The sequence below is a fragment of the Suncus etruscus genome, chromosome 4 (genome assembly GCF_024139225.1).
Source record: "Suncus etruscus isolate mSunEtr1 chromosome 4, mSunEtr1.pri.cur, whole genome shotgun sequence".
NCBI classification, from domain to species: domain Eukaryota; kingdom Metazoa; phylum Chordata; class Mammalia; order Eulipotyphla; family Soricidae; genus Suncus; species Suncus etruscus.
In genome coordinates this window covers 100,764,087-100,790,377 of record NC_064851.1, presented here as the reverse complement: position 1 = coordinate 100,790,377, position 26,291 = coordinate 100,764,087, and the positions used below count along the sequence as shown (strand labels likewise).

At 34.4% G+C, this 26,291-nt stretch overlaps 1 protein-coding gene across 1 annotated transcript in view; it reads left to right on the top strand.

Moving 5' to 3' along the window:
- ARHGAP18 (Rho GTPase activating protein 18) overlaps window positions 1-26,291 on the top strand; it is a 184,485-nt gene that overhangs the window by 60,370 nt on the left and 97,824 nt on the right. Inside the window, exon 2 of the mRNA XM_049771105.1 lies at window positions 25,851-26,044. Coding sequence (XP_049627062.1) covers window positions 25,851-26,044 — 194 coding nt within the window. The remainder of the gene's footprint in view (window positions 1-25,850; window positions 26,045-26,291) is intronic.

Here is a 26,291-nt window from a genome sequence, read left to right as displayed (position 1 = left end):
GATGCCTCTTCTCTTCAAGGCATTTCAGCATATAAAGGGTTTCAGAGAAACTACTATAACCTCAGGTAATAGATGGAAGCTGTCTTTGACCTGTTCAAATGGGCTAGGCCCTCCTAGCCTGTAGGCTCCCAATTCAATACTGCTGAAGTCTTTCTTACTAACAGCACTTTTTTTTTCCAGGGGAGTAACAGTTGGGATACCTTAAACTGTATATAAAGTAGGATAGTTCTGGCTAATTATTCTTTAGAATAGCCAAAAGATATGTGGGTTGGGCTGTCAAAGTTCACAGAAGGAAAATAATTACCAATGAAAGAGCATTTATCACCTTTTCCTTTATTACCCTGGTGATAAAATTGAAGAATAATGTGTTTTCTCTGTCATAATACCATCTGTCCTAATGGAAGGTTTTTGGTTATGTTATTTACTAACTGGGAATCAGGAAACATTCTTAGAGATTTGGTATCAACTATTAGCTACTTATGCCACATGTCACTGGGCAAATCATCCACTTTTTTTTTTCCTTTGCTTTGTTTACATTTGAATAATTAAGCCCAGACTTGATGGAACCTAGGAAACCAAGAATACAGAATATTTAAGCAGAATTTCTAAGCCTTGCTTCTTTAAAAAAAAAAAAGAGAAAGAAAGGAAGGAAGGAATGAAGGAAGGAAGGAATGAAGGAAGGAGGGAGGGAGGTAGGGAAGGAGGGAGGAAGGAAGGAATCTGTGTTGTCTGAGAAAGACAAGGACTGGATCATTTGTATTTTTGTATTTATTGCTTATCTCATTGAGTATACAGGTTATTAGGTGGGTTTACTGTTTCTCTAGTGAGTTAGCTGGAAAGTTCAGTTGGATTGAGAATAAACTGACTCAATTATCTCCAGGGTCATTCTGATTCTAAAGTTTGTCATAACTTGAAGTACCCTTTCTGAGGAGAGATTTCAAAGGTCTTTATCTTGTTGAAGTGAACAGCAGAAATTCTGGGGCTTATGCTTTTGTTGAATCTTGGTTTTCATGGTTTTGCTGATTTGTTTTTCTAAACTTCAGTTTCCTTATTTTGAAACGAGGTTGATAATGTTGACTACCTCAAAGTCTTGTTTATGCAGATCATTATTTTTGACAAATTACCAGGTCATATTTTCATTCTTTCTAAAATAGAAAGTCTGGTATGCATAATGCAATTTTAATTGAATTACACTTACATGTGAAACATACAGCATGAGAGTTTCCTGCTTCCTAGCATAAGAGATTTGGAAGCTGCTGACTTACCATTAGGAACAAAGATATATGAAAATTAAATGTTAGCAGGTTTGGCATGTCTCTTATTGTGTGGTTGGTACAAATTGATTAAAGCACAAAAGTTAAAAAATGTATCAGAGAAATGAATATAAGCTTAGGAATTCTAATGTTCACTAACGAGCTGACAAGGGTATGTGGTCAGGTAAATGAGCCCATGAACTCGTTTGCTGAGAAATATAAAGCAGGTTTGTACAGAGGATTTGATATCTTTTGAAGGAGACCCTCAGAAGCAGCTTGGCTGTGAAGAGAAGAGTTTGTTACATGAAGATGCATGATTAGCTTTCATGTGCTAATGAGCAGGGCATCTGTCCTGGAAGAACAGAAACATAACTCCACACCCATATTGGAGCATAATTTAAAGCAAAAGGAGAGTCATAGATGACTTACATTCATTTCAAAAGGAGATTCTGGGTATGTATCAAGTATTTGTTTGAGTAGCCTTGATAGACTCTTCAATATGGGCAGTACTTGTTTCTGAAAGAGCAGCATGTCCTTTGCTACACTTTCATCTTTGACCATATTTGTATTCATGTACACTATCTTCCGCATAAAAGCACAGCTTGATAGTCCAGCTCTTACTTCTATGACCAGCGGTAAGACCAAATAAAAAAAATCAAAGCTATTATATAGAATGATAAATATGCACAAAGTTTTTTTTAATCATTTGGCATCTAGCCAGAAGCATTTAGTGGGTTTTATGCTCGCTTACATACATCTGGGACAGGGCTGTTGGTTACAAGGTGGTGGCATTCTGGCTATACACATGGCAACACTGGACAGAGACACATTGTCACCTGGGAAACAGAGAACACAAAAGATTGTCTGGTGTCCTTGGAACGATGTCTAAATAGCAGCTGGAATCTGGAAAAAGAAATCTTTAGAAACACCATTCCAATGGGTGAGCTGCTGATACAAAGTGGTTGGGGTGGATTAGCAATGTTGAGTGAGATATTCTTTATCATATAGCATAGGTGAGGAGTGTTTGTAGGCAAAAGATGAACCTCAGTTTATTTCAAGTTAGCAGTTTAAATGGTAGACGTTCACAGATATAAATCTCTTTTTTGAGAATTTTTTTACTTGAGCCTTTCCCATTTATAGCTTAGAAGTCTGTGGTGCAGAAGGGAGAGGATCTGCTGAGGTAGAGCCTGGGGTAGTGCAACTAGACTCTTACAGACTCTGCCAATCTGATGTGATCTCCAGTTTTGCATTTTATTCTGTCACATATTGGATTCAGTTTTTATTTTGTTGGTTGGTTTTAGGCTGGATCTAGTGATGCATGGGGAATATTCCTGCGCTTGTGCTCAAGGCTTACTGTTGGCTGAGCCCTGTGCATCGTAAGTGATGGCTAGTATTGAACTGGAGTCAACTGCCTGCAAGTGCCCTCCTACCCATTATACTCTTTCTCTTTCTCTTTCTCTCTCATTCACTCACTCCCCTCAAATTATTTTTCTAAGTAAATAAATGTGTCATTTAAAATCTTAAATATCAAAAGAACTTAATGTAAGTTTACCTTAATCATGAATAGGTATTCTTTAGTTTTAAATTGGGATTATCATTGTGAATCTTTTTTTAAATTTTTGTTTCTCTATCTTTTGTATCCTTTTGTTTGTTTGTGGTTTAGGATTTAATTTAGTATTCTTAATGAGAGAGTCACTGCTTCCTTTTATGATGATACTTTTAATTCCTATCATGCCACCACCTCCTCTCTGTGCAGATGTTTTTAGCCTATTTAAATGTTTATATTTTTCGTTTTTGGTAAAGATCTTTTTGATTTCAGCAACTCATGTATATGCTGAAGATTCCTAAAATTGTTCTCCCTCTGGTCAGTAATTCTTTTTAATAAAGTGCATAAATCTGATTTGTATTTGCAAACATTTCCAGTTCTATTATTTTCCAGAATGTAGACATCACCTGGGAATCCTAATAAACAACAGATTGGAGGAATTAATCAGGTCTAGGGTGGGTCAGAAACTTTGCTTACTTGACAGTTTCGATGCCAGATGTCAGTACTGCTACTCCAGGAAATATAAATTTTATCTGAAGCATAAAGATAGATAAATGTATGAGACAGGTGTGCACTCTAGGGTGAACTGTAGGTGTGAACTGTGTGAACTTATCTCTAATGTATTTCTTAATTCAGTATGTCCAAAATAATGAGCCCATCATATTTTTGTTGTTGTTGTTGTTAAACTGCTTTGTGCTTTTTGATTTGACTTTTCTTTATCTTTTTGGGTTTTTGGGCTGCACTTGGCTGTGCTCAGGGATTACTCCTTGCCATGTCTTTAGGAGTCACATCTAGTGGGGTTCAGAAAATTATTTGTAATTTGTAATTTGTAATTTTTTGATTCTAAATGAGATAATCCTGTTTGAATGTGACCTCTCTCTTTTGTTACAATTCTGTGAATTTAGCTCTGTATCATCTCAGGAATTTTTTAGTACCATAGTTTCCAAGTTCTGGACTATTTCACTCTTTTGCTTCCTTCCTTCCTTCCTTCCTTCCTTCCTTCCTTCCTTCCTTCCTTCCTTCCTTCCTTCCTTCCTTCCTTCCTTCCTTCCTTCCTTCCTTCCTTCCTTCCTTCCTTCCTTCCTTCCATTTTCTTTTCCTTTCTTTTTCTTTTTTCCTCTTTCTTTGTTTTTGGACCACACCTAGTGTCACTCAGAAATAGCTTCTGGCAGGCTCAGGGGACCATATATGATGCCAGGGATTGAACCCAAGTTGTCTGTGTGCAAGGCAAAACTTTACTTATTGTGCTATTTCTCCAGCCCCCCGTTTTAAGTTTTTATTGTTAAAGTTTGGATGCCATAATATAATTGTTGCTGACTTTGGGTTTTGATATTTAGTTCTGTCCTTTTTAAAACCATAAATGCACTTGAGACCACTTGTCTCGTGGCCCCCATGATTTCAAATTTATGTTTCTCATCTTCCACCAATTTTCTTTCCTTCTTCTTGACTCTGGGGACAAGAGTCTTATAGACAATTCCTATTTAAAGAATTGCATTTCTTCAAGCTGTTATTCTAAATACTACATATAAGTGATATTCTGTATTTATCCTTCTCCTTCTATCTTACTTTATTTAATATAATATCTTCCAGTTCCATTCACATTGCAGCAAATTGCATCATTACTTACAGCTATGTAGTATTCCATTTTATATAGGTACTACATCTTCATGATCCACTCATCTGTTTTGTTGTTTGACATCTAGGTTGATTCTGATTTTGTATTGTATTGAGTGCTGCAATGAATAGTGGGGTGCATATATCCTTTTGGATTAAAGTTTTTCTGTCCTAGGGATGGATACCCAAAAGTGGGATTGCTGGGTTATATGACAGACCAATTCTTAGTTTATTTAAAACCCCTCCATACTGTTTTTAATAGGGGCGGGACCAGGCAGCATCTCCACCAGAAGTGGATGAGAGTTCTTTTCTCATCACATCCTTGCCAACAGAGATTGTTCCAATATTTTTAATATGTTTTATCCTTGCTGGTGTAACATATCTCATTGTTATCTTGATTTGGATTTCCCTGATGATAAGTAATGATGAACATTTTCTCCTCTGCCTGTTGGCAATCTGTTGTTCTTCCTCAGAGAAGTATCTGTTCACTGATGGAATGCCCTTTTTTGTTTTAAACTTTTATTGAGACCAATGTGAATTACAAGTCTTTTACAATTATATTTAAGGTACATAGTGTGAGTGAATTAGGGCAATTCTCACCACCAGTGATGACCTCCCTCCACTACTGTTCTCAGCATGCATCCCATACCTCCATCCTTAGCCCCTGGACTGCTAGTATAGCAGTTCCTTTTTGTGCATAGCTTGTTGTAGTTTGGGTCTCTTGATTCTATTGTCATGAGCTTTGAGTTGGGTATTTAAGACTGATTTTATTTTCACTCAATGCTATTGAGATTACTTTGCTCCTGATACCATTCACTTTTGTTTTCTTAGTTTGTAGGTAGACATAGAAATATGAGGTAGAACAAGATGATTCATGTTCTATGGTTCTGATTAAATTAAAAAAAAAAGAAAATGGAGAAAAAAAAACAGTGGGCAGGACTCCCTGTCTAGAAGCTATAAATATGAATTTAAAAAAGAAGAAGAAGGGGGCTGGTATGGCGAGGTTTCTTTATTTTACTATTTTTGTATAGGCACAGTAAGTATTGGGAAAATTAGAAATGACAGCCCCTTGGCCCAAGAGATACAGGATATTTCCTCCATTGAAGCATACTGTCATGAGCCCAACTATGAGCTCTGGATCTGTTCATTGTTGAACCCCCAAGTCTTTCTTTGTGTTTACAGGAAATATTCTGCTCAATTGTGGTTGTCAAAGTCAGTTCTCTGTAATTGGAGATCTTGGTTTTTGCACAGAATCTAGCACGAAATCTAGGATAGAGTCTTTATGGTTCCAGAATTTCTGCTCAGTCATGCTTGTTGTAGTCATCTTATTTAGTGATCTTGGTTTTTGCACTGATCAAAGGATGGAGTGTCTTCTGATATCATCTCACTCTTAGGTGATTGAGGTAGGGCAACCTGCCCTTAGATCAAGTTGTTGCTGTTTCCTCATTGACAGGATGTCGAAAGACCCTACTATAATACCAAAGAGGTATTAGGGACTCTCCCAGGGGAGTTTACTTCCTGGTGCTGCTGCTTAGAGCTGTGCCAGTTCTAAGGTTGGGATTTGGGATTTGGGGTGGATGGTCGATATTAGATCACATGAGGTCCAACTTGAATCCGATGGGATGCCTTATGAGTCATGTCTTACTTAGCAGAGTCCTACACAATCTTCAAGCTTCAGTTTCTATCACTGTTCTTTGAGATCACCTTTGGGCTTGTGACTTCCTTAATTTGTGCATCCAAGGCAATCACAGCTTTCAGTTTGCTTTGGCATTCATTGTTTAGATGTGTGTCTGCTACTTGCTTAATTCTAGTCCTCCTATGCTTTGAATAGATCTGTATTCTATACTTTAGCAAAATACTAAGTCAAGCAGTATTGAACTGGTATTTGTTGAGTTGGTTAAAAAAAACTACTCTCTTGACATACAAGTATTAACCCTTTTGCATATCAGAAAGCTGGAGGAAATACATTGATTGCTTCTACTGAGCTCTAAACAAGGAAAACGCCTACTACTTCATTCAGTCTACAGCTGTGTTTTCAATATAGTAGCCACCTGTGTGACCTGTACACTTACATTGTGACTAGTCTAAGTTGAGTGAGGATGCTAATGTGAGTTAAAAGATATTCAAGAACATAGCAGTAAAGCAAGTAAAATATACATTTAATAGTTTCATATTATTTTAGACCCATATAGTGAAACTGTGTTTAATATTTTGGATACTTTGGATTAAGTAAAAACATACTGATATAGTTATTTTGTTCTGTTTTATTTACCTTTAAAAGCAACTACTCACAAATTTTAAATTTGAGACTCTTTTATTTCAAACGAGTAACAGTGTCATAAAATAGCAACTAGTGTCATATTTAAAATAACTCAGCAAGGTTTCTGCCACCCCAATTGTCGTTCTAAAATTCTGTCATGATTGTAGTGATCAATTAATTGGAGTATTCATTAGAATTCAACCTATGCGAAGCTAGGGTCATCAAATTCAGTTAAAGTTGTATTATCTTTGAAATGATAAGTTTGTTTAAACTACAAGTATGTCTCAGAACTTCATCTCATGTCATTTGTATGTTGCTATCAACTATAAATAGAAAGGTCAAATGTTTATTATTTATCATGTTCTAGTGAACATTAAATACATTCACAATGAGAGATTTTAGTATAAAGCCTGTATTGTATGTTCTTAATAGAATTCATTTTACTTTTGTAAATTTAAAATCATATCTATTTTATCACTCAAATAGTCTGCTTAATTTAAGTGATTAATATTTAAATAAAATAAACATTAAAATTAATATTCAAATTTTAACTTAAGATATGTTTTTTTATAATTTCAAATAGAATCCCATTTCAGTTTTCTTTTAGTGTGTGTATGTGTGTGTGTGTGTGTGTGTGTGTGTGTGGTAAGAGGGTCAGTTGTCCCCTAAGCAGTGCATAGAGTTAATTAGGGCATCACTCCAGCTGGGCAGGAGGCCTTAATACAGGGCCTTCTCCTTCCCTTCAGTACTAGTGACCAACATGGCTACCTTTGCAGTCTGGGAGCTGCCATGAATAGAACGAGGGCTTTACTTATTTATACCCTGACCCCTGCACTAACTTGCTCTTGCCTCCATGTATTCTATAATGGATCTCCAGATAAAAACATTGTTGCTATGTTTGAGCAATTAAAAAAGGTATCCAGAGAGGCCAGTGACTATCACAATAGCCTTGAGAAAAATGAAACAAATATGTATAGAATTTACAGGTTAAATTTGTACTTTATAGTTGTAAAAATCAGTATAAACAAATTGAGTTCATTTTTTTTAATTTTATTGACACAAATGTGAATTACAAGTGTTTCACCGTTATATTTATGGTACATAATGACAATGAATTAGGGCAATTCCCACTACCAGTGTCAATCTCCCTCCACCCCTGTTCCCAGCATGCTTCCCTTACCTCTACCCTTAACCCACTGGACTGCTAGTGTATCAGGTCCCTTTTGTTTATAGCTTGTTCAGTTTGGGTCTCTTGATTCTATAGTCATTGACTTTGGTTTGGCTATTTATGTCTTGAGTTCATTTTTTATCATTTGAAGAGACTTAGGGTTCTATACTTCCTTTTGAAGGATAAATACACATATCTGACATTCTTACAAGATGAATAGGAGAGCTAGAAATAGGTTAGATTTTCTGTTTGCTGATAGAATAGTCTTTTTGAAACTTCCCTGTGATAATAACTAAGAAATATCCTGTTTAGAACAGTGCTATATCCTAGGAACAATGCCAGCAACAGATGTGAGAACTTCTTGGCAATAAAGGGACAGTGCATAAACTTTGATTCACGTAGACACAAATAAGTTTTGAACAGTAACCTAAAATTAGGGTTACATGAATGCTTATGGAGCCAATAAGTGCCATTCACTCTTTTCTCTTTTGCGCTCACTCTATCACTTATTGCAATCCACTGATTAGTGTTTAAAATGGCACAATGAATTATGCAAAAGCTGTTTCTTCAGGAGGGGCTCTCTTGCCGCCTAATGCTATGCAGATGGAAAGATCCTTTTTTAATCATTGTTCTCACAATACTTGGTAGCTTTTGAAGGAATAAGCACTCAGAAGTAGAAGTGAATCGCCTTCTACAGTAAATGAATTCCTTCTGTAGAGAGGAATTGAAATTTATTTATGATACAGATGTTTGCCCTGTGTTTGAATACTTATCTAAAATTCTTCTTAGACACAAAATGTCTCTCTAAATACTTGGGTTTTTAGATAGCTTGGCTGGAGAAATCCCTTATGTCCAGGTGGGTGTAATGTGTATTATTAAGTTTCTTTAGAAATGGTGACAAGTATTTTAAATGCCAGTTTAGTTCAATTATGAAAATATGCAAATAACTTTTCTCTCTGTGATCCTTAGTTATTACTGAAGAAGCTGAATTAGTTAGCATTCCCTAACTTTTATTAGCATAATATTAATGCAAATGATCACCAAAGGCTTTTAAAAAAGAAAGCAGAACCATGGAAAGCAATTAATAACAGTTGCCTTCTTCAATGAGGAAGAAAAAAAATTACCGATTAGCCTCTTTACTTTTGGTATCTATGCCAAGAACCACCCACATGGACCTAAAGAGGTACTTGTTCCTAAAATCAACATCAGCTTGAAGGTTTCACTTGTACAGCAAGAGTCAATCTGAAAAAGGAAGGCCCAAAGGGAAAATTTTAGAATGAAGATGATATGCTATTACCTATTGGTAGGCTTTCATAACTTAAATACTCAAATATTAAGAATTTCCACTTTAGGATTTACTACTGAGATACTGCTTTGTTAAATGTAGGAGGGACAAATAGAATAATGATAGTCATTGGCCCATTCACCAGACTGACTGAGATCTATTCCCATCAAAGTGGTAAATAAAAAAAAGAGAATGAGAGAGAGAGGGGGAGAGAGAGAGGGAGAGAGAGAGAGAGAAAGAGAGAGAGTGATTAATTCTTTATTTGCTCTGAGGAAATGGGCCTAAATTGGAAGGAAGTGAAGTTGAATCAAATAACAGGAAGAAGAAATTGTTGGCTCTAGATAGGACTTTATATAATGAGAATGGGGTATTGTAAGAAACTGGATTGCTTTTTCTACTTCCGCTTACTGTGCTATGATTTTTTTTGGCATTTTCTCCCCTGTGTCTGCATCTGTTTAACTGGAAGTGAGCACTATAGCACCTGGAGTCTGTGCCAGTTACAGAATATGCATCTGGAGCAAACATGTATTGTTATTTTCAAGCCTGTTTTTCTCCTCTATGAAAATATAGTCTCCTGGAGTTTAGAGGAGACATGAACATGTAATTTACAATAGTCAGTATTGGCTATTTATGTATATGAATCACAACTTAGTTATGTGGTTTATATTAAGGAACAGAACACAAACTGTAGCATCATTCCACAAAGACATTCAAATATTAGCTTCATACCACTCTGCTGTTTTTCTAATATTTTTATTATGTATAAATAGAAAACGTTTTTCATCATATGGATTAATTTCTTTGTTAAAACATAACTACACTGATCTTACGAAATACTGACTTTTGACCAATACTTTAGTGAAGGCTAAATCAATACATGTTGGCACTGCTGATTGGTGACACTTTCTTTTCAATTTTTATAATAATATCTTTATTTAAGTGCCATAATTACATGTTTTTGTAGTTGTATTTCATTTATAGAAAAGAACACCTTTCACCATAGGTGAGGAGGGAGATGAGGACTATTGGTGGTGGGAATAGTGACACTTTCAATTCAGAAAGCTATTAAACTAAAGAGTTAACATTTCTGTATTCAATCTTTTTTTCTTTTTAATGAAACTACATATTTTTTCTTTTTAATGAAACTATATATTTTTTCTGAAGCAATGAGCTTCAGCAAATGTCAGGTATCCTTTATGATGTGGGAGGTTTCATAGTTGGTTTTCAAAATACTATGTTAAAAAATAGAAGAAAGGAACGATAAAGATAAAAGAACAGAAACAGAAAATGGTTCTAAGTCTTGGATCTTTAAAGTATGGTATATCAGACAACCTATAAGACCTAGCCTGGTAAGATAATAAAGGGAATCCAACAAAGCTGCCATCATCTATCCTGGCTACCATGCCTTTGGTGCCTACCTCACAAATACTGCCTTCTGCTTGGGGGGCATTATATTCACTTAATTCGTTTGTCTGCTCTATTTATAATTTACTCAGATCTTCTTTGGTGTCAAGAGAATCTGCTCTCTATTGCATAGCCACTTACAATATTTTCTGCAACATTATCTTCTTAAGACAAGTCTTTCTTCTTTATTTCCTGGCTAAACAGATCATAGAATTCTGGCTAAAGATGGTATTCACAATCTTGTAGGTTTAAAATATGGGGCTCAGAAAGGTGATCCAGTAGCTAATTTTTTTTGAAAAAATAAATTATCTTTTATTGTTGTTGGTGTTTGGGCCACGCTCAGCAGCACTCAGGGGTTTCTCCTGGCTCGGGAATCACTCCTGGCAGGCTCAGGGGACCGTATTGGATATTGGAGATCGAACCTGGGTCATCCCAGGTCAGCCACATGGAAGGCAAATACCCTACCTTCCGTGCTATCACTCCAAGCCTCAAAATTCATCATTTTGACAGAAATAAGAATCCAAATAGAGTGATGGGGAAACAAGAGAAAAAGAGGCCTAGAAATGGAAAACCAGGGAGAAATGGGCAGGGGAGTGGTTTTTTACAAACAGCTATACTCAGGGCTTATTCTTGACTATATACTCAAGGACCTCTCCAGGTGATTCTTGGAAGATCATATTCCATGCGGTAGCTATATGTAAGACAAGTGATTTGACCCCTGTATTATCTCTCTGTGTCTTAGTATCAGCTTTATATAGGCTGTCAGTGGTCCTGGACTAAGTTGGGAGGGAACTTATAAGGACAATAACCCTTATTCCTTAGCCTGGACTGTTTTTTTCAAACATGGAAGCACATTTTTTTAACTAAGGTATCACACTGCTTTTAAAAAATAGAATTTTATTCCTTAAGTAACAAGTAATTTGTAGGTTAGCATATATTGATGATAAATTTGACTCTCAGGAATGGGATGAAAGGGTCTTAAACTAATTTAAACCAAATTAAATGAAGTTAGGGTCTTTAAAATCCAGTATAGTGGCTGGTTCGATAGCACAGTAGTAGGGTGTTTGCCTTGCGCGAAGCTGATCCAGGACTGACCTCAGTTTGATCCCTAATGTCTTATATGGTCCCCTGAGCCAAGAGCGATTTCTGAGCCACAGAGCCAGGAGTGATTTCTGAGCACAGAGCCAGGAGTGATTTCTGAGCACAGAGCCAGGAGTGATTTCTGAGCATAGAGCCAGGAGTAACCCCTGAGCCTCACAGGGTGTGGCCCAAAAAGCAAAGCAAGCAAACAAACAAACAAAATAAGTAAATGAAATCAGTATTTTATTATTTAGCCCCTTTAACATTTGATATGCCTATGGATCGTATTTACCAGAGCTCAGAGCAAAAATAGTTGCTGAATAATATTATAATGCTATTTAAAAAAAAACCTAGACTGCCTTCCTTCCTTCCTTCCTTCCTTCCTTCCTTCCTTCCTTCCTTCCTTCCTTCCTTCCTTCCTTCCTTCCTTCCTTCCTTCCTTCCTTCCTTCCTTCCTTCCTTCCTTCCTTTCTTCCTTCCTTCCTTCCTTCCTTCCTTCCTTCCTTTCTTCCTTCCTTCTTTACATTTTTCCCTTTCTTTCTCTTTATTTTCTTCTCTTATTCATTGCTCTCCCTCTACCCTTGCTCCTTTCTCATTGGCTCTATGTGCATCATTTCTGTCCCTACCAAAATCTGTGATTTTTACTAAAAATATTTATTTTTGCTTTGTTATTTCAGATATTAACATTTCTCATTCCTAAATCAGTGCTTATAATAGGAAGTTGTCTTTCATTTCTTAGGTTCTTCCAATATTTCAAAAATGTATCAATATTTCAAAAGTTACTTAAAATCATACTTGTCTTTTGTTGACTTGAACTTTAAAGCATATTTGAAAAGGATTTTCACAATTTCATTTTCAAAGAAAAAATTATTCTGTGCTATTCACATGCTCTGTTTCATAACTAACTGCTGAAGGCATTTAATAGAAAATATTATGTATAAATTGTTTCTAAACTTAGCTAAATTATTTGATTAGCTGGAAACTATTTTCCAGCCTTTTCTTTTTAGGTATTTGTTTCCTGTTTTTAATTGTGCTAATGTTACTATTCACTGACTTTACTTTGAAGTAATGTTTTAATATCCTTTTCATTTTTATCATAAACACAGATATCCAGTTACTTTTAACATTTTCTTCCAGTGTGTATATATGGCTTCCTTTTGACTAATGAAAGATTAACTTTATATACCTATTGCTCCACTGAGATCTGATGTAATCTTTGTTTCTTATTCTGAAAGATAATCACAGAGAATGAATATTAGTTTGAAAATAATGCCAACATTTATTCCACATTATGCTTTTGCAGTCACCTTTAATTATTATCAAAATACTTTAATCCAATTTTGCTTTGTATTTATATTTTTACCAGCAGAGAAAATTGATGTTAATATGTATGTAGTCATAGAATGATAAAGGGGTTCATCCACAGGAAATAAATAAAACCAATATTTTTATTCAAAATCGTATATCATTTTGTTAGTATCTATGTCATGACAGGGACTATGTATCGTTAGCAAACATTTTTTAATGCATTAAATGGAATGGAATGGATAAGTTTGTAATTTTTTTGCTTTGTTATCTATTACTCCATATCTACATCTTAGTCAACATTTGCCATATTTCCTGATTCCAGATATTTCTTTTTTTGGGGGGAGCACACCTGGTAACAATCAGGGTTTATTCCTGGCTATGCACTCAGAAATCGCTTCTGACTTGGGGGATTGAACCACGTTCCATCCTAGGTTAGCATATACAAGGCAAATACCCTACCACTTGTGCCACCACTCCTGCCCCTGATTCCAAATCTTGAAGTATATTATTAAATTTTATGTGGAACTTTTCTGTTGGTAAAAATGTTATTTTAGTAAACTGTAATTATGATATTTTTTACTAATAAAGTCAAACTGAAGTGCTTTTGATGATGAATTTAAGCATATTAAGAATGGGAATAAAAATAAAATAAAATAAATTTAAAAATATTAGGGAATGTAAGAAGATGTTTAATTTTGTCAGAAAGTAAAATGAAGCAGTTTGAAATTGAAAAGGTGAATATTTTAAAAACAATAAAATTTCGGAAGATAGTCCAGAGCAATAGTACATTGCTTGGTTAAGGCATCTACCTTACACATAGCCAATCTGGTTTGGTTTTCAGCACCACACATGATCACCTCTTTGATCACAGTGGCATAAATAATCCCTAAGTACCACCACCAAGTGTGGCCCAAATACCATTCCCCATCATCATCATCAAAAATAAAATAGGAAGAAAGATTAAAAAATGAGTATTGATGATTTCCTTTGTACCTCTGTGGTGAAACAAGAACCCAGCATAAAGTGGTTGTAATAAGAAAACTCTGGGAATGGTCATCCTTCATAATAAACTAAGGACTGTATATTAGGTAAAGCCAGGGTCATTTTGTGAAAAAAGATTAGGGAGAGAAAGAGGCTATGGAGGCAATTTTAAATTCCTGTCCTTAATTTGTATCAGTGATTATTTGAATTTAGAGAGACATGGAACTGAGTAGGTAAATGTAGCAAAGAGGAAGTGGAATTTTTATAGAGTAAGAATGTGCACCACAATAGAGCCTGAAGCAAATTTGAACCAATGCTAAAGCAGAGATTATACCACAAAACCCTATGCTAGAAATGGTCTTCACCACTAATCTATGAGGAACTGGAAAATTCTGTCTGAATCTAATGTTAGCATCACTTATTACTCAATTCACAATTAAGAGTAGAGTAGCTTATTTATACAAACATCTCTATAAGGTACCGAGCATATAGTAAGCATTCAACAGGTAGTCAAGGTTTATTTTAAAGATTGCGTTAAAAGAATTGAAGTTGGGAAGATGTATTTAGTAAACTATAAACCAGTGATTGTTTGTGACTTACTAATAGTATTTATAGTTTACGATGAGATTGGCCATTCCTTTGATATGTTTCTATTTACTCCTAAATATGCCTATTTTCTGTTGAAGCATGTAAAAGTTACAGAGACATAGAAAAGTACATAGTAATTAATTCTTAGGGTTTTCTTAATAACTAATTTACTATCTACTTTATACATCCTATCTTATTAATTTGTTGCTTTGTGTAATTAAATTATACATACCCCATAAAATGATGAGAAAATTATTATTTCAGAGGTACAAATAGTCATAATATCTGAATTCAGAAGCATCTTTTATGGCAAATAATTTGTTGAACACAGGGGTGTGGAGCAAGAAGAAACCCAAGATACCTGCTCAGAAAAAAGTACAGTTTAATGATAAAGACACAGCTATGAGCATCAGAGTTTAAAGTTTGACAATGAGGTGAGAAGCTGAAGAAGAAAGGAAATGACTTTCTTTATTCCAACCCCTTATAAAGAAAGATACCAAGATATGAAATTAAATAGTGACAACTAAACCATGCTACTGAATAAGCTGTGCTCAGAATGAAAAGTGGCTATGACATTAACTTTCTGGCAAGCTTTATCATTGGCCAGAACAAGGAAAGGAAAGAGTTTGGATATGTGCTGTTGTACGTACAGGGTACAATGTGAGAAGTTCAGAAACAATGATCTTATTTTGATTAAGAACCAGAGACCCCTTCCTTACACCTATATTCACTGCAGCACTATTTACCATAGCAAGACTCTGGAAACAACCAAGATACCCTTCAACAGACGAATGGCTAAAGAAACTGTGGTACATATACACAATGGAATATTATACAGCTGTCAGGAGAGATGAAGTCATGAAATTTTCCTATATATGGATGCACATGTAATCTATTATGCTGAGTGAAATAAGTCAGAGAGAGAGAGTGAGTCAGAAGAGAGAGAGAAATGCAGAATGGTCTCACTCATTTATGGGTTTTAAGAAAAATAAAAGACATTCTTGCAATGATAATTTTCAGACACAAAAGAGAGAAGAGCTGGAAGTTACAGCTCACCTCATGAAGCTCACCACAAAGAGTGATGAGTTTAGTTAGAGAAATAACTACATTTTGAACTATCCTAATAATGAGAACGTATGAGGGTTATAGAAAGCCTGTCTAGAGTACAGGCAGGGGTTAGGTTGGGAGGAGGGAGATTTGGGACATTGGTGATGGGAATGTTGCACTGGTGATGGGTGGTGTTCTTTACATGACTGAAACCCAAACACAATCATGTATGTAATCAAGGTGTTTAAATAAAATCTATAAAAAAATGAACAAGAGACCTCAAATAGGAAAGATATATAGTAATATATATCTAGTAATAGCTCATATTTCCCTCTTATGCTCCCTGGTCTGTATCTTAAAAGGGATTTATTCCATTTAAGTTTGCTACTTCTTGATTCTTCCACATTTCTTTTCTGTGATTACCTTTCTATAAGATCTGGAGTCGGTCCTTACCTATACCCCTGTTCTTTAAATAGTGTTCACATGTATCTTGTTTTTGTCTTAATTTTTTAATGTAAGAAAATAAGATCATGTGTTATTAAAAGACATCTCTTCTCAGTTTTGCTTTGGCAATATTATGTGAAAGATGATAATTAGGGGCCGGAGAGATAGCATGGAGGTAGAGCGTTTGCTTTCCATGCAGAAGGATGGTGGTTCTAATCCCGGCATCCCTTATGGTCCCCCAAGCCTGCGGGGGGCGATTTCTGAGCATAGAACCAGGAGCAACCCCTGAGCAAAGCCGGGCATGACCCCCCCCCCCCAAAAAAAGAAAGATGATAATTAGTATGCTTGCATGCTGTTTTGTTATCAAATTATAAAGACACTTTGCAGGATTACAAAGGCTAGAAGATGCTGAAAGACTTGTTGTTTTATTTTATTTAAAGAAAGCTAAAGAAAATTGGAATAAACATTATTTTTTACTTTCTAAATAAAGAAATAATATATGTACAGAAGTAAAGTTTAAGTTTTCTTGAAGTATATATAATTTTTACTTTATACATGGAATACATTATTCCTGCTCCTAACTCTATATAGTTTCAAAACCATAAAAATTGGGTTAAATAAAAGTGATTGGGAATCATTTCTTTCCTTGGATTCTGAAGGGTGCCTGGGTTGGGAAGAGGCCCAAGGGGTATTGCTTTCTAATCAAATTCTTACTGCCTTCAGACATTGTCAGTGTTCTTTCCTTCTGGATGTCAGAGTCACTTATAATAATTACTGCTTTCAGCTAAACAATAGTAGGCATTCACTTCCAAGGGGTAAAAATGAGTTGGGTCATTCATAGACTGCAGCTCTTCATAGTCATTCAAATTCTGTGTAGTCTGATGGACAGGGCCATTACAGAATATTAATAGCTTCACCATCTCTGATGGCAGTGATTGCCTCTGTATTATCCAGGCAGAAATAAAAGAAAAATCTACACATCAGAACACTTTAAAAAAAAAAAAAGAAAGAAAGAAAACCAATGTAATAGAATGGGAAAAGCAGAATGATTTTTTAAAACATTATTTTTTAAAAAAATATATAAGCTTTCATTTAATGAATACAATTAAAACAACAGAAAAATGGATATATATTTATGTAGCAGCATGATACAAACCATAAATTAGAAAATGCACTGAATTTCTGATGCATTTTCTAAAAGTATTTTATTGAATCTGTTACAATTTTAAGTAGCATGGTTTGATTGCCAAACGTTTTTTCTCCAGATAAATATTGTGTTAATTTAAATGTGCTAATCATATGGAATATACACCTGAAAGATGGGCACAACTGATGTGGAAAGAAAATATTCTAGACTAGTACACTATAATGACCATTGAGGAAGAAATGGGGATGGTAGTTTGGATTCTGCTCTAACTTTACTGGGTGATTATAGAAGATTTAACCTTGGGCCTTATTGGTTCATTTAGATAATTGTAGGATCATTTTAAATATTTTGGTTCAATAACATATTCATGATTTCTGCTATAATAAATAAATTATTTTAGGTAGAATTGAACAATTTTATATGCAGTATTTAAAAATAGAATTAAAATAAAATAAACTTTATTCTTCAGTCTTCCATTTGCCAATGTGGTCACTTCTTTTTATGTTATGCTCTGAAAAATATAAGTAATGAAACAAAATGTAGCTCCTTTAAAAAAGATTTCTGAAGTGTTAGGCACATAGAAATAATATAATCATCTGGGTTCTTCAGAAGCTGAAGAACTCATCAAATAGGCCTGAGATAATTGATAAAAAAAATAAACAAGGCTGGGGAAATAGTACAGTGGGTAAGGTGCTTTCTTTGCATTGGTTGATGTAGGTTAGATCCCAATTCATAGTCCTCTGACTATATTCAGAAATTACTCTGTCAGGAAGGACGGTGAATATATAACTATAATTAAGCCCTAAACATTACTGGCTGTGGACTAAACACAATATTCAACATAAAAATCCAAAAACAACAGTAGAAGTGAACAGGAATGTATTAATGACTTGTGTAAGTTAGAAGGACACTTTTTGTTTGTTTTTTGGTTCACACCCAGCAGCGCTCAGGGGTTGGTTGCTCCTGGCTCTACGCTCAGAAATCGCTCCTGACAGGCTTGGGGGACCATATGGGATGCCGGGATTTGAACCACCGACCTTCTGCATGCCAGGCAAAAATACACTACCTCCATGCTATCTCTCCAACCCCTAGAAGGGCTCTTAATGCATAACATTATGTGGTTTTATCTGCCTAAATCTTTAATGCAAAGGGCATTGGAAAGAGTATAATGTTAGTTAGGAAACTTAACCAAAAATGGCACAGGAAAACAAAAGCGTGCAGGTTTAAGCTCTGCTTTTTCCATAGATATCCCCAATCCATGTTTTTTGGGAGTCACACTTAGAGGAGATAGTAAAAAATAAGTTCCATTCAAAAACAATATCTGTTCCCTTCTTTCAGGGTCCGTCCCATTAAATTAGCTAACGATATATTTTAAAGTGATAAATTTCTCACTTTCCTAGGTAATCAGATAAAATATGACTAGCTAGGGAAATAATACAGCATGTAGGGTTTTTGCCTTGCATTTTATTGGCTCAGATTTGACCCCCAGCATGCTATATGGTCCCCTGAGCACAGCCAGGAACGATTCCAGTGCTAGGACCAGCAGTAAGCTCTGGAAACTACCAGGTGGGATCACTAACACAAAATTAAAATCTACAAAGAATTACTGTTGTTTCTAGTTAGCCTTGAAGTAGTGTTAGAAAAAGATATGGATTACAGAGGAGTATGAATGATTATTTTCAAATATACTTGTCAAAAGTAGAACCCGAGAGGGGCCAGAGCAATAGCTCAGTCATGGGGCATTTGCCTTGTACAGGGCAGACCCAGCACGGATCTGGGTTCGATTCCTGGTGTCCCATATTGTCCCTCGAGCCAGGAGTGATTTCTAAGCGCATAGCCAGAAGTAAGCCCTGAGCATCACCGGATGTGGCCCATAAACCAAGACAAAAAAAAAAAGTAGAACCTTAGAGACACACAAGTACTTCCTAGATCAGATAGATAAAAGCAAATGATGCAAGGCGTTGGCAAAGCAGGGGTTTGTAAATGGCACTTTTATTCTTTGTCATTATAGCATAAATTAAATATAGATGTATAATTGGAATAGGTCCCAGTTTTGATGAAAGGCTATAAAACTAAACTTAAATAAACAATGAAGTAGGTCAAGAGTCACTAGGAATCAGGTCTTTTTCTCTCAATAAGGCTTTCTGGAACTTTGCCCAGCGAGTCAAAAGTGCTTTTTCAGATCCATTAGGTGGTGTTTTGAAAAATCCTAGAACAGTGTTTTTCAAAGTATGGTCTGAGAATACCTACCTGGAGGTCTCAAGATCCTTTTAGGGGCCTACAAAAGCAAAACTTATTTTCATAATAACACTAAGACAGTATTGACCCTCTTCACTCTCCTTCCCTGAGGAGAATACAAGTAGAGTTTTCCCAGAGACTATTTGAAATGCCATATTGCATAAAATGGAATGCAAGAGAAGATGTGAGAATCCAGATGTTTTCTATTAAATTAGGCATTAAAGCTAGTTGCAAAAGTGTAAAAGAATAGTACTTATCTCACTGTATAATGTTTTGTGTGGAATATAATATTTCACTGTTTATGTTAAGATGTTTATTATCAAGTGAATTAGCATTTACAGGTTTCAGTTTTATACAATAATTATATATTTACATATAGATTTGTAGCTTATATATACACTATAACATGTAAACAAAATATAATTGGAAAATTTTGAACTTTTTAAAGTTAATTAAGGAGATTTATTATCAAAAGTTATATTTTTAATTTTTAAATTTTATTTTATTGAAACCATTGTGACCTAAAAAGTACTTCATAGTTGAGTGCAGAAATACAGTGAATCGGGGCTATTCCCACCACCAATTTCAACCTCCCTTCACCAATAGTCGCAGAGTGGATCCTAAACCACCATTCTTTGTTCCCAGGCCTGCCAGCATAAGAGGCTCATTTAAGTTTAGATGGTTAAAGTTTAGGTCTCTTGATTCTATTGTTGATTTTTGACTTGGATATCTGTTCTTTTTTTCCCTCCACTAATGCACCTGAGACCAGTTGGCCTCTGGCCCCATCCTTTCTTTTTTTCTTTCTTCTTAATTTTATATAAAACTGTAGAAATATGAGGTAAAGCAGAAGTAATCTGTGATCGAAAGTTCTATGAAAAAAAGGTGGGAGCCCCTATTTTAAAGAAAAAAAGGAAAACATAATAAAAATACATAAAAGGGAGTGGCAGTTTTTAATTTTTTTGCATAATGCTGGAAAAATTGGGAAAATAGAAAGGAAAACCTTTGGCCTAAAAACAGGGAGACCCTACCCATAAAGAATCCTGTCATAAGACCAACTATAGGTTCTGTGTATACTAAGTTATTTAATCTCAAAGTCTGTCTTCATGTGCCCAGTAATAGTTCTTCTCAATCACTGTTGCCACAGTCAAATTTCTGTAATTACAGATCTTGGTTTTTGCACAAATCCTATGTGTAAGTCAGGGTGTCATGAAGCATCTTATTCTTCATCTCCCCATTATGTGGTGATGCAGAGAAATCTGGCCTGAAAGCATGTTGTTGCTGTTTCCAAGTCATCAGGTATCATATGAACCTACTCTGGAGCCAAAAGTTTATGTTTTTGTTTTGTTTTGTTTTGTTTTGTTTTGGGGTCACTCCCAGCAGTGATCAGGGATTACTTCTGGCTCTATGCTCAGAAATTGCTACTGACAGACTCGGGGAATTATATGGGATGCCAGGATTCGAACCACCGTCCTTCTGCATGTAAGGCAAACCTTATTTTCATGCTCTCTCTGGCCCCCTAAAGTTTATGTTTTAAAAAAGGATGATTTACAACGTTTTTAATAGTTAAATTTTAGGCATATATTATTCTAATATTAAACTATCACCAGTGTCAATTTTCTTCCAGCAGTGTTTTCATGCTCCTTTCCCCACCTCCATTGGACAACTTTACAGGCACACCTCACAATTTGGTAGTTTAGATCTCATATATTTAGTATTGTTGAGTTTGTGATTTGAATACATAATTTGAATACATACACTCTCCCACATCACCAGTATACCTGAGGCCTCTGACCCCTGTTTTTCTATTATTTCCTCCCCTTCTCTGTCCTCTGTTCTATACTCTGGGGTCAAGGATGATCTAGGGACCTACCCTTTTACTATGTTACATTCCTCATTCAGTTCTTCTATATACTACAAAGTGAGATCATCCTGTGTTTGTCCTCCTTACTTCATTCGACATATTTCAGTTTCAACCAGGTTGCAACATATTGCATGATTTCATCATTCCTTGCAATTGCATTGTATTCCAGTCTGTATATGTGTGACATGTTCATAATCCATTCATCTGTCCTTGTATATCTAGGTTGATCTCATATCATAGCTGCTGTAACAAATGTTGCAATGAATGATGGGGTGCATATGTCTTTTTGAATGAATCCTTTTTGGAATTTGGGTAAATGCCAAAAAGTGGAATTAACTTAGAACATTCCATTCTGTTTTTCACAGGGTTTGAATCAGTCAACATTTCCACCAGTATATTCCCACCAACACAGATTTTTCCCACTCTTTTTGATATGTGCTGTTTTCACTAAGGAGTGTCTTAGAGGATAATTTCTTTTTTTTTCTTTAACACTCCTTTTTAAAATTTTCCAATTAGTGAAGGACAATGGTATCTCTATTAAACCATAGGAGGAGCAGTTGTGAGCAGTTGATAGTAATATAGATGTTAGTGATGCTACTAACTTGAATTTCCTCTTCATTTTTCTCTATGGTGATCTAGTAGAGTTTTTTATTTGATAACTGACCACAAACCAGTCATGGCTGTTGGTATTCTTTCCATTTTTTAGAGGTTAGGTAATGATTTTCCAAAACCAGAGAAAATGTTCAGGAGAGCTATAAACATTGAGTACTTTCGACTCAGCCATACATGTGTCTGTGTGATTATACTAGTATCATCAATATGGGGAAGAATCACTAGTGGGTAACTTGTAACTTGAAGACCACTGCATTGTGCAGACACAATACTTGTTAGGAACATATCATTTTAGAACTCTTTGAAAAATAACAGATATTGCTCATATCCAAATATTAATAAGTTTGAAATTCACTGACCATGTTTTTAAAAAAATTAAATGGGATAAAGGATACTTGGGAGGAGTTGCTTAGTGGCAGTTCAGACATGGACAGTGTAGTGTCTCAATGAGTTTCGGTAGAGAGTTCAGATGTTTAGTGGACCAAACCATGTAGATTTATGTAAGTACTCTATGATGTTAATGCAATGATGAAATCACCTTAGGAACATATCCCTTTGGTTAAAAAGGAATAATTGTATAATGCAACAAAGCCCACTTTCTATCAGTGGAGTGTGAAGGTAAGCAGCAAGATGAAAAGGAAAGACCATTTTATGAAGGCTTAGAAGAGTCTATATAGTGAAGGTTTGATGGGAAAGAGAATGACCATGAAAATAAAGTTTAGTTAGAACATGGTAGTGCCCAGGTTGAGACGTAGATTTTACAAATAGATAGAAAGTAACTTATGTTAAGAGAGCCATTTCTGGGACCGGAGAGATAGCATGGAGGTAGTGCATTTGCCTTGCATGCAGAAGGATGGTGGTTCAAATCCCGGCATCCCATATTGTCCCCCAAGCCTGCCAGGAGCGATTTCTGAGCACAGAGCCAGGAGTAACTCTGGGTGTGACCCAAAAACAAAAACAAAAAAAAGAACCATGTCTAACTTTGTGTAGTTGTTGTGCACCATGAGAAATGTAGTAATATGGGTTTTGTTTTTTATGAAGGATCATTCTAAAATTAGTACATAGGATCCAAGAAGGAAAGAACTCAAAACAGACTTTTATTTTTATTAATTTATTTTTATTAGAACAGCATTTCTTAATAAACTAGGTGGTAACATTAGTAGTTGTTTATGGTAGAAACTGTGTTTCATTTATATACCATGTAGATATTTGCTCTTTTGGAAATATAAAATATGTATGCACTGCATTTTATTATGCCTAGCAGATGTTGCTTTATATTAAGCCCAATTTGCTGAATTGGCATGTCATTGTATAATATACTCCTATAAACAAGAGGGGAAAGTAGTTAATTGGTCTTCTCCTAGGATACTTTTAAGAAAGTTCAGGCTTTCATGAAATAAAAGTATATTCAAAGCTAACTTGAGTGAAGAAATTTCATTTATATTTTTATAGAAAGTATAATTTTATACTATATAATATATAATATGCATTATAAACATAAAATATAAACAGATATTTATATATACATAAGTATATATTATACAAATTGTATTATGTATGTATATGAGTGTTATAAATTATAATTTACAATTTGATCTAGGAGATTAGTATATAATTAAATAGTTGCCTCTTTTCATCTCCCTATCTGCTAATATTTAAAAAGGAATATGTTTTTTGTAACATTTACTAGTAATCAAAAATTAAGTTGAAAAATATTTTTTCTATGCTATTATCTTCATGTTATCCCAATAAACCTATTCAGCATTTGGATGTTATTAAAGTGAAAGTATTAAGTTATTTTGTCAACACTTTACTATTATATTTTTGCTTTATAATAATTTTCAAATTGGGGGTTTATACGCAAGGCATAGTTATGTAACACTGGTGTGACTCAATCAATGCCTTTGCATTTATTCTGCACATGCTATTTTAATGGAAATTTACTGGAAATATCTTGCCAGAATAAACACATTCCTTTAAGAGTGAAAGACTTAATGTACTTTTAGTCCAACTGCACTTTTTTCCTATGAGCAGATAAGCCAAATTATTTGGCATTACTTATTATACATCACACATTCCAGAGTGTTTATTGTGGTTTCTATGGGGCTAAAGATTGTAGTATATAAGACTGAGGCAGACAACCTTATAATAAAGGATAAAACAAAAATAAAAGAGACTATATATTATACATAAAATAAATACGAATTGAAATCTGGGTGACATGATATTTATTAACTTTAGCTACCCTGGTAAAGCAGAACTAAGGTATGTGTCCCACAGTTGACCTGCTAATTGCAGAAATAAATCTATATATTTTTTCTCACTTCATTTTTCTTATGTATATTTTAAGACTGAGAATAATGGAAGTACTAAGAGAGAACACTGACTGTATGGGAGGCACTGGGAAGAGAGCAGAATCCCTGGATGATTATATAGGTTTAAATAGAATAGAATATAGATTATATAAATGTAAAATAGAATAGCATATAAATAGATTATATAAATGTATAAATAGATTAGAATATAAATAGATTATATAGGTATAAATAGAATACCTGTATAGAATCAAGGATGTGTTCCTTGATTTATGAGATGGGAAAGGCAAACAGTGGACAATAGAGTTTTAGGAAAGTAGTCTCACATTTAGATGTCTAGACTTTCTTGTCTCTAGTTCTAACACCCAACTTAACTCTAGTAGCTAGTACTCAGAATTGCTAGTGGGGGAGAGATTAGCTAGATCATTTCTCTGGATAACTGACTTTGATTTAAAAAATGCAGTCAAGGCAGAAAGAACCACCTTTCAAAGAATAAAATATCAATTGTTCTTTGACTTTTTCTAAGATTCAAAATGGAATTAAATTGCTGCCTACATTTCATTTCTATTGGTTACCCTTCACTCTTACAGTGTATTACTACTATTTAAATAATCAAATAAAAAGCCAAGTCAAATGTGAAATTGTTCACAAATACTATCAAATACTGAAGAGTTTCGCTGAATTTTTAAATACTTTGTAATATATGAAGTAAAATGAGTATTATGAAATATTTCCTGGAGATAACATTATTTCTTAGGAGATAAAGGAATAAATTTGATATTAGAAAGACAAAAAATACTAGCTTACTGAATTATTATATCATCTAAATTGTATTTTTAAAATATTGGGCATAAAGGGGAAGCACCATAACTAAAATTTTTGAGTAAGTAAATGTTCTCTCTATCTCAATATAAACAATAATATAATATAAATTTATTGTATCTGTTCTAGTTTGGTTCTTATAAAGTCCTTTAATTAAATTTTAGTAATAGGTAAGATATGAATTATAATGAAAAACTATAGTTAATGTCACAAATTACCTTTAATAAATCTATCATTTCTTTGTAGATATGTGACTATCAAGAGGTTTTCTTTAGTATTTTGAATTGTCCACAAATAAATTTTTATTATTTTAAAATGCATATAAGTGATGAATATTTATAGGTAAAGATTTTAAGTCATCTTCAATGATAATGTAAGAGTGAATTTAGTACCTTGTCTTTCTATTTGTATTTTGATTTTAAAAGTTAAACTGATTTCAACAGTAACATATTTTATTGCAGATATTTATTCAAAATTTATGGCAGATATTGCATGTTTGCATAAAAGCATTGGCTGAATTTGCTTTATAAATATAAGTCAGAAATATGAGCTCTCATATAAAATTTAATCTCAATTTAGTAAGCTCATAGTCTGTGTTCAAGATAATCTATTGTTTCCTCAGAAATTTGTAATTTAAAGTAATCAAATAAGTTAAGTGAAATGAACATGATTCTTTTTCTTCATTGTTCTCTTCTGTGAAGAATAAAGCCGTTCATTCTATAAGCCTATTATATAATTAATATCTCAAAAATCAAAAAAAGTATCTCATTGTCCTAAGGAGAACTAGGAATTTCCAATTTTTTAACCTCATTGTTTATTTTAGAAATTAGTCTTCTTAATCATGTATTAAAGTGAGCATTGTCTTTTGAATTTGTAGATGTAGATATGGCCAGCATTCTGTGAACCAAGAACTTACCAAAATTACGGGAAGATCTCCATGTGATCGATCAGCTTCTCTGGAATCCTTGAATGACATCTGTATGGACGACTATTGGACTGAAGTAGAAAACATCAAGCAATCTAATGAAAACAGACAAGATCAAGAACTGGTAGTTGTCAAAGAGCCTGATGGTAATAACTAAATAAACCTTTTTAAATGGATTTAAAAATTACTATTTATTATAGTTTAGATAACATAAGTCTTTAAGCTTGTTGTCAGACCAAGTTACTGTATATAAAATGATGAGAGGTGAATTTATAAAAAGGAAAAAGAAAATAAGAAACACAGGATAGTCAAAAAAGTTTAGTTACCTTTCAATTGGCCATTTTCTTCTTTGCGCAGATTGATGGATGCAGCTGCCAAACTTCAGTGACATGA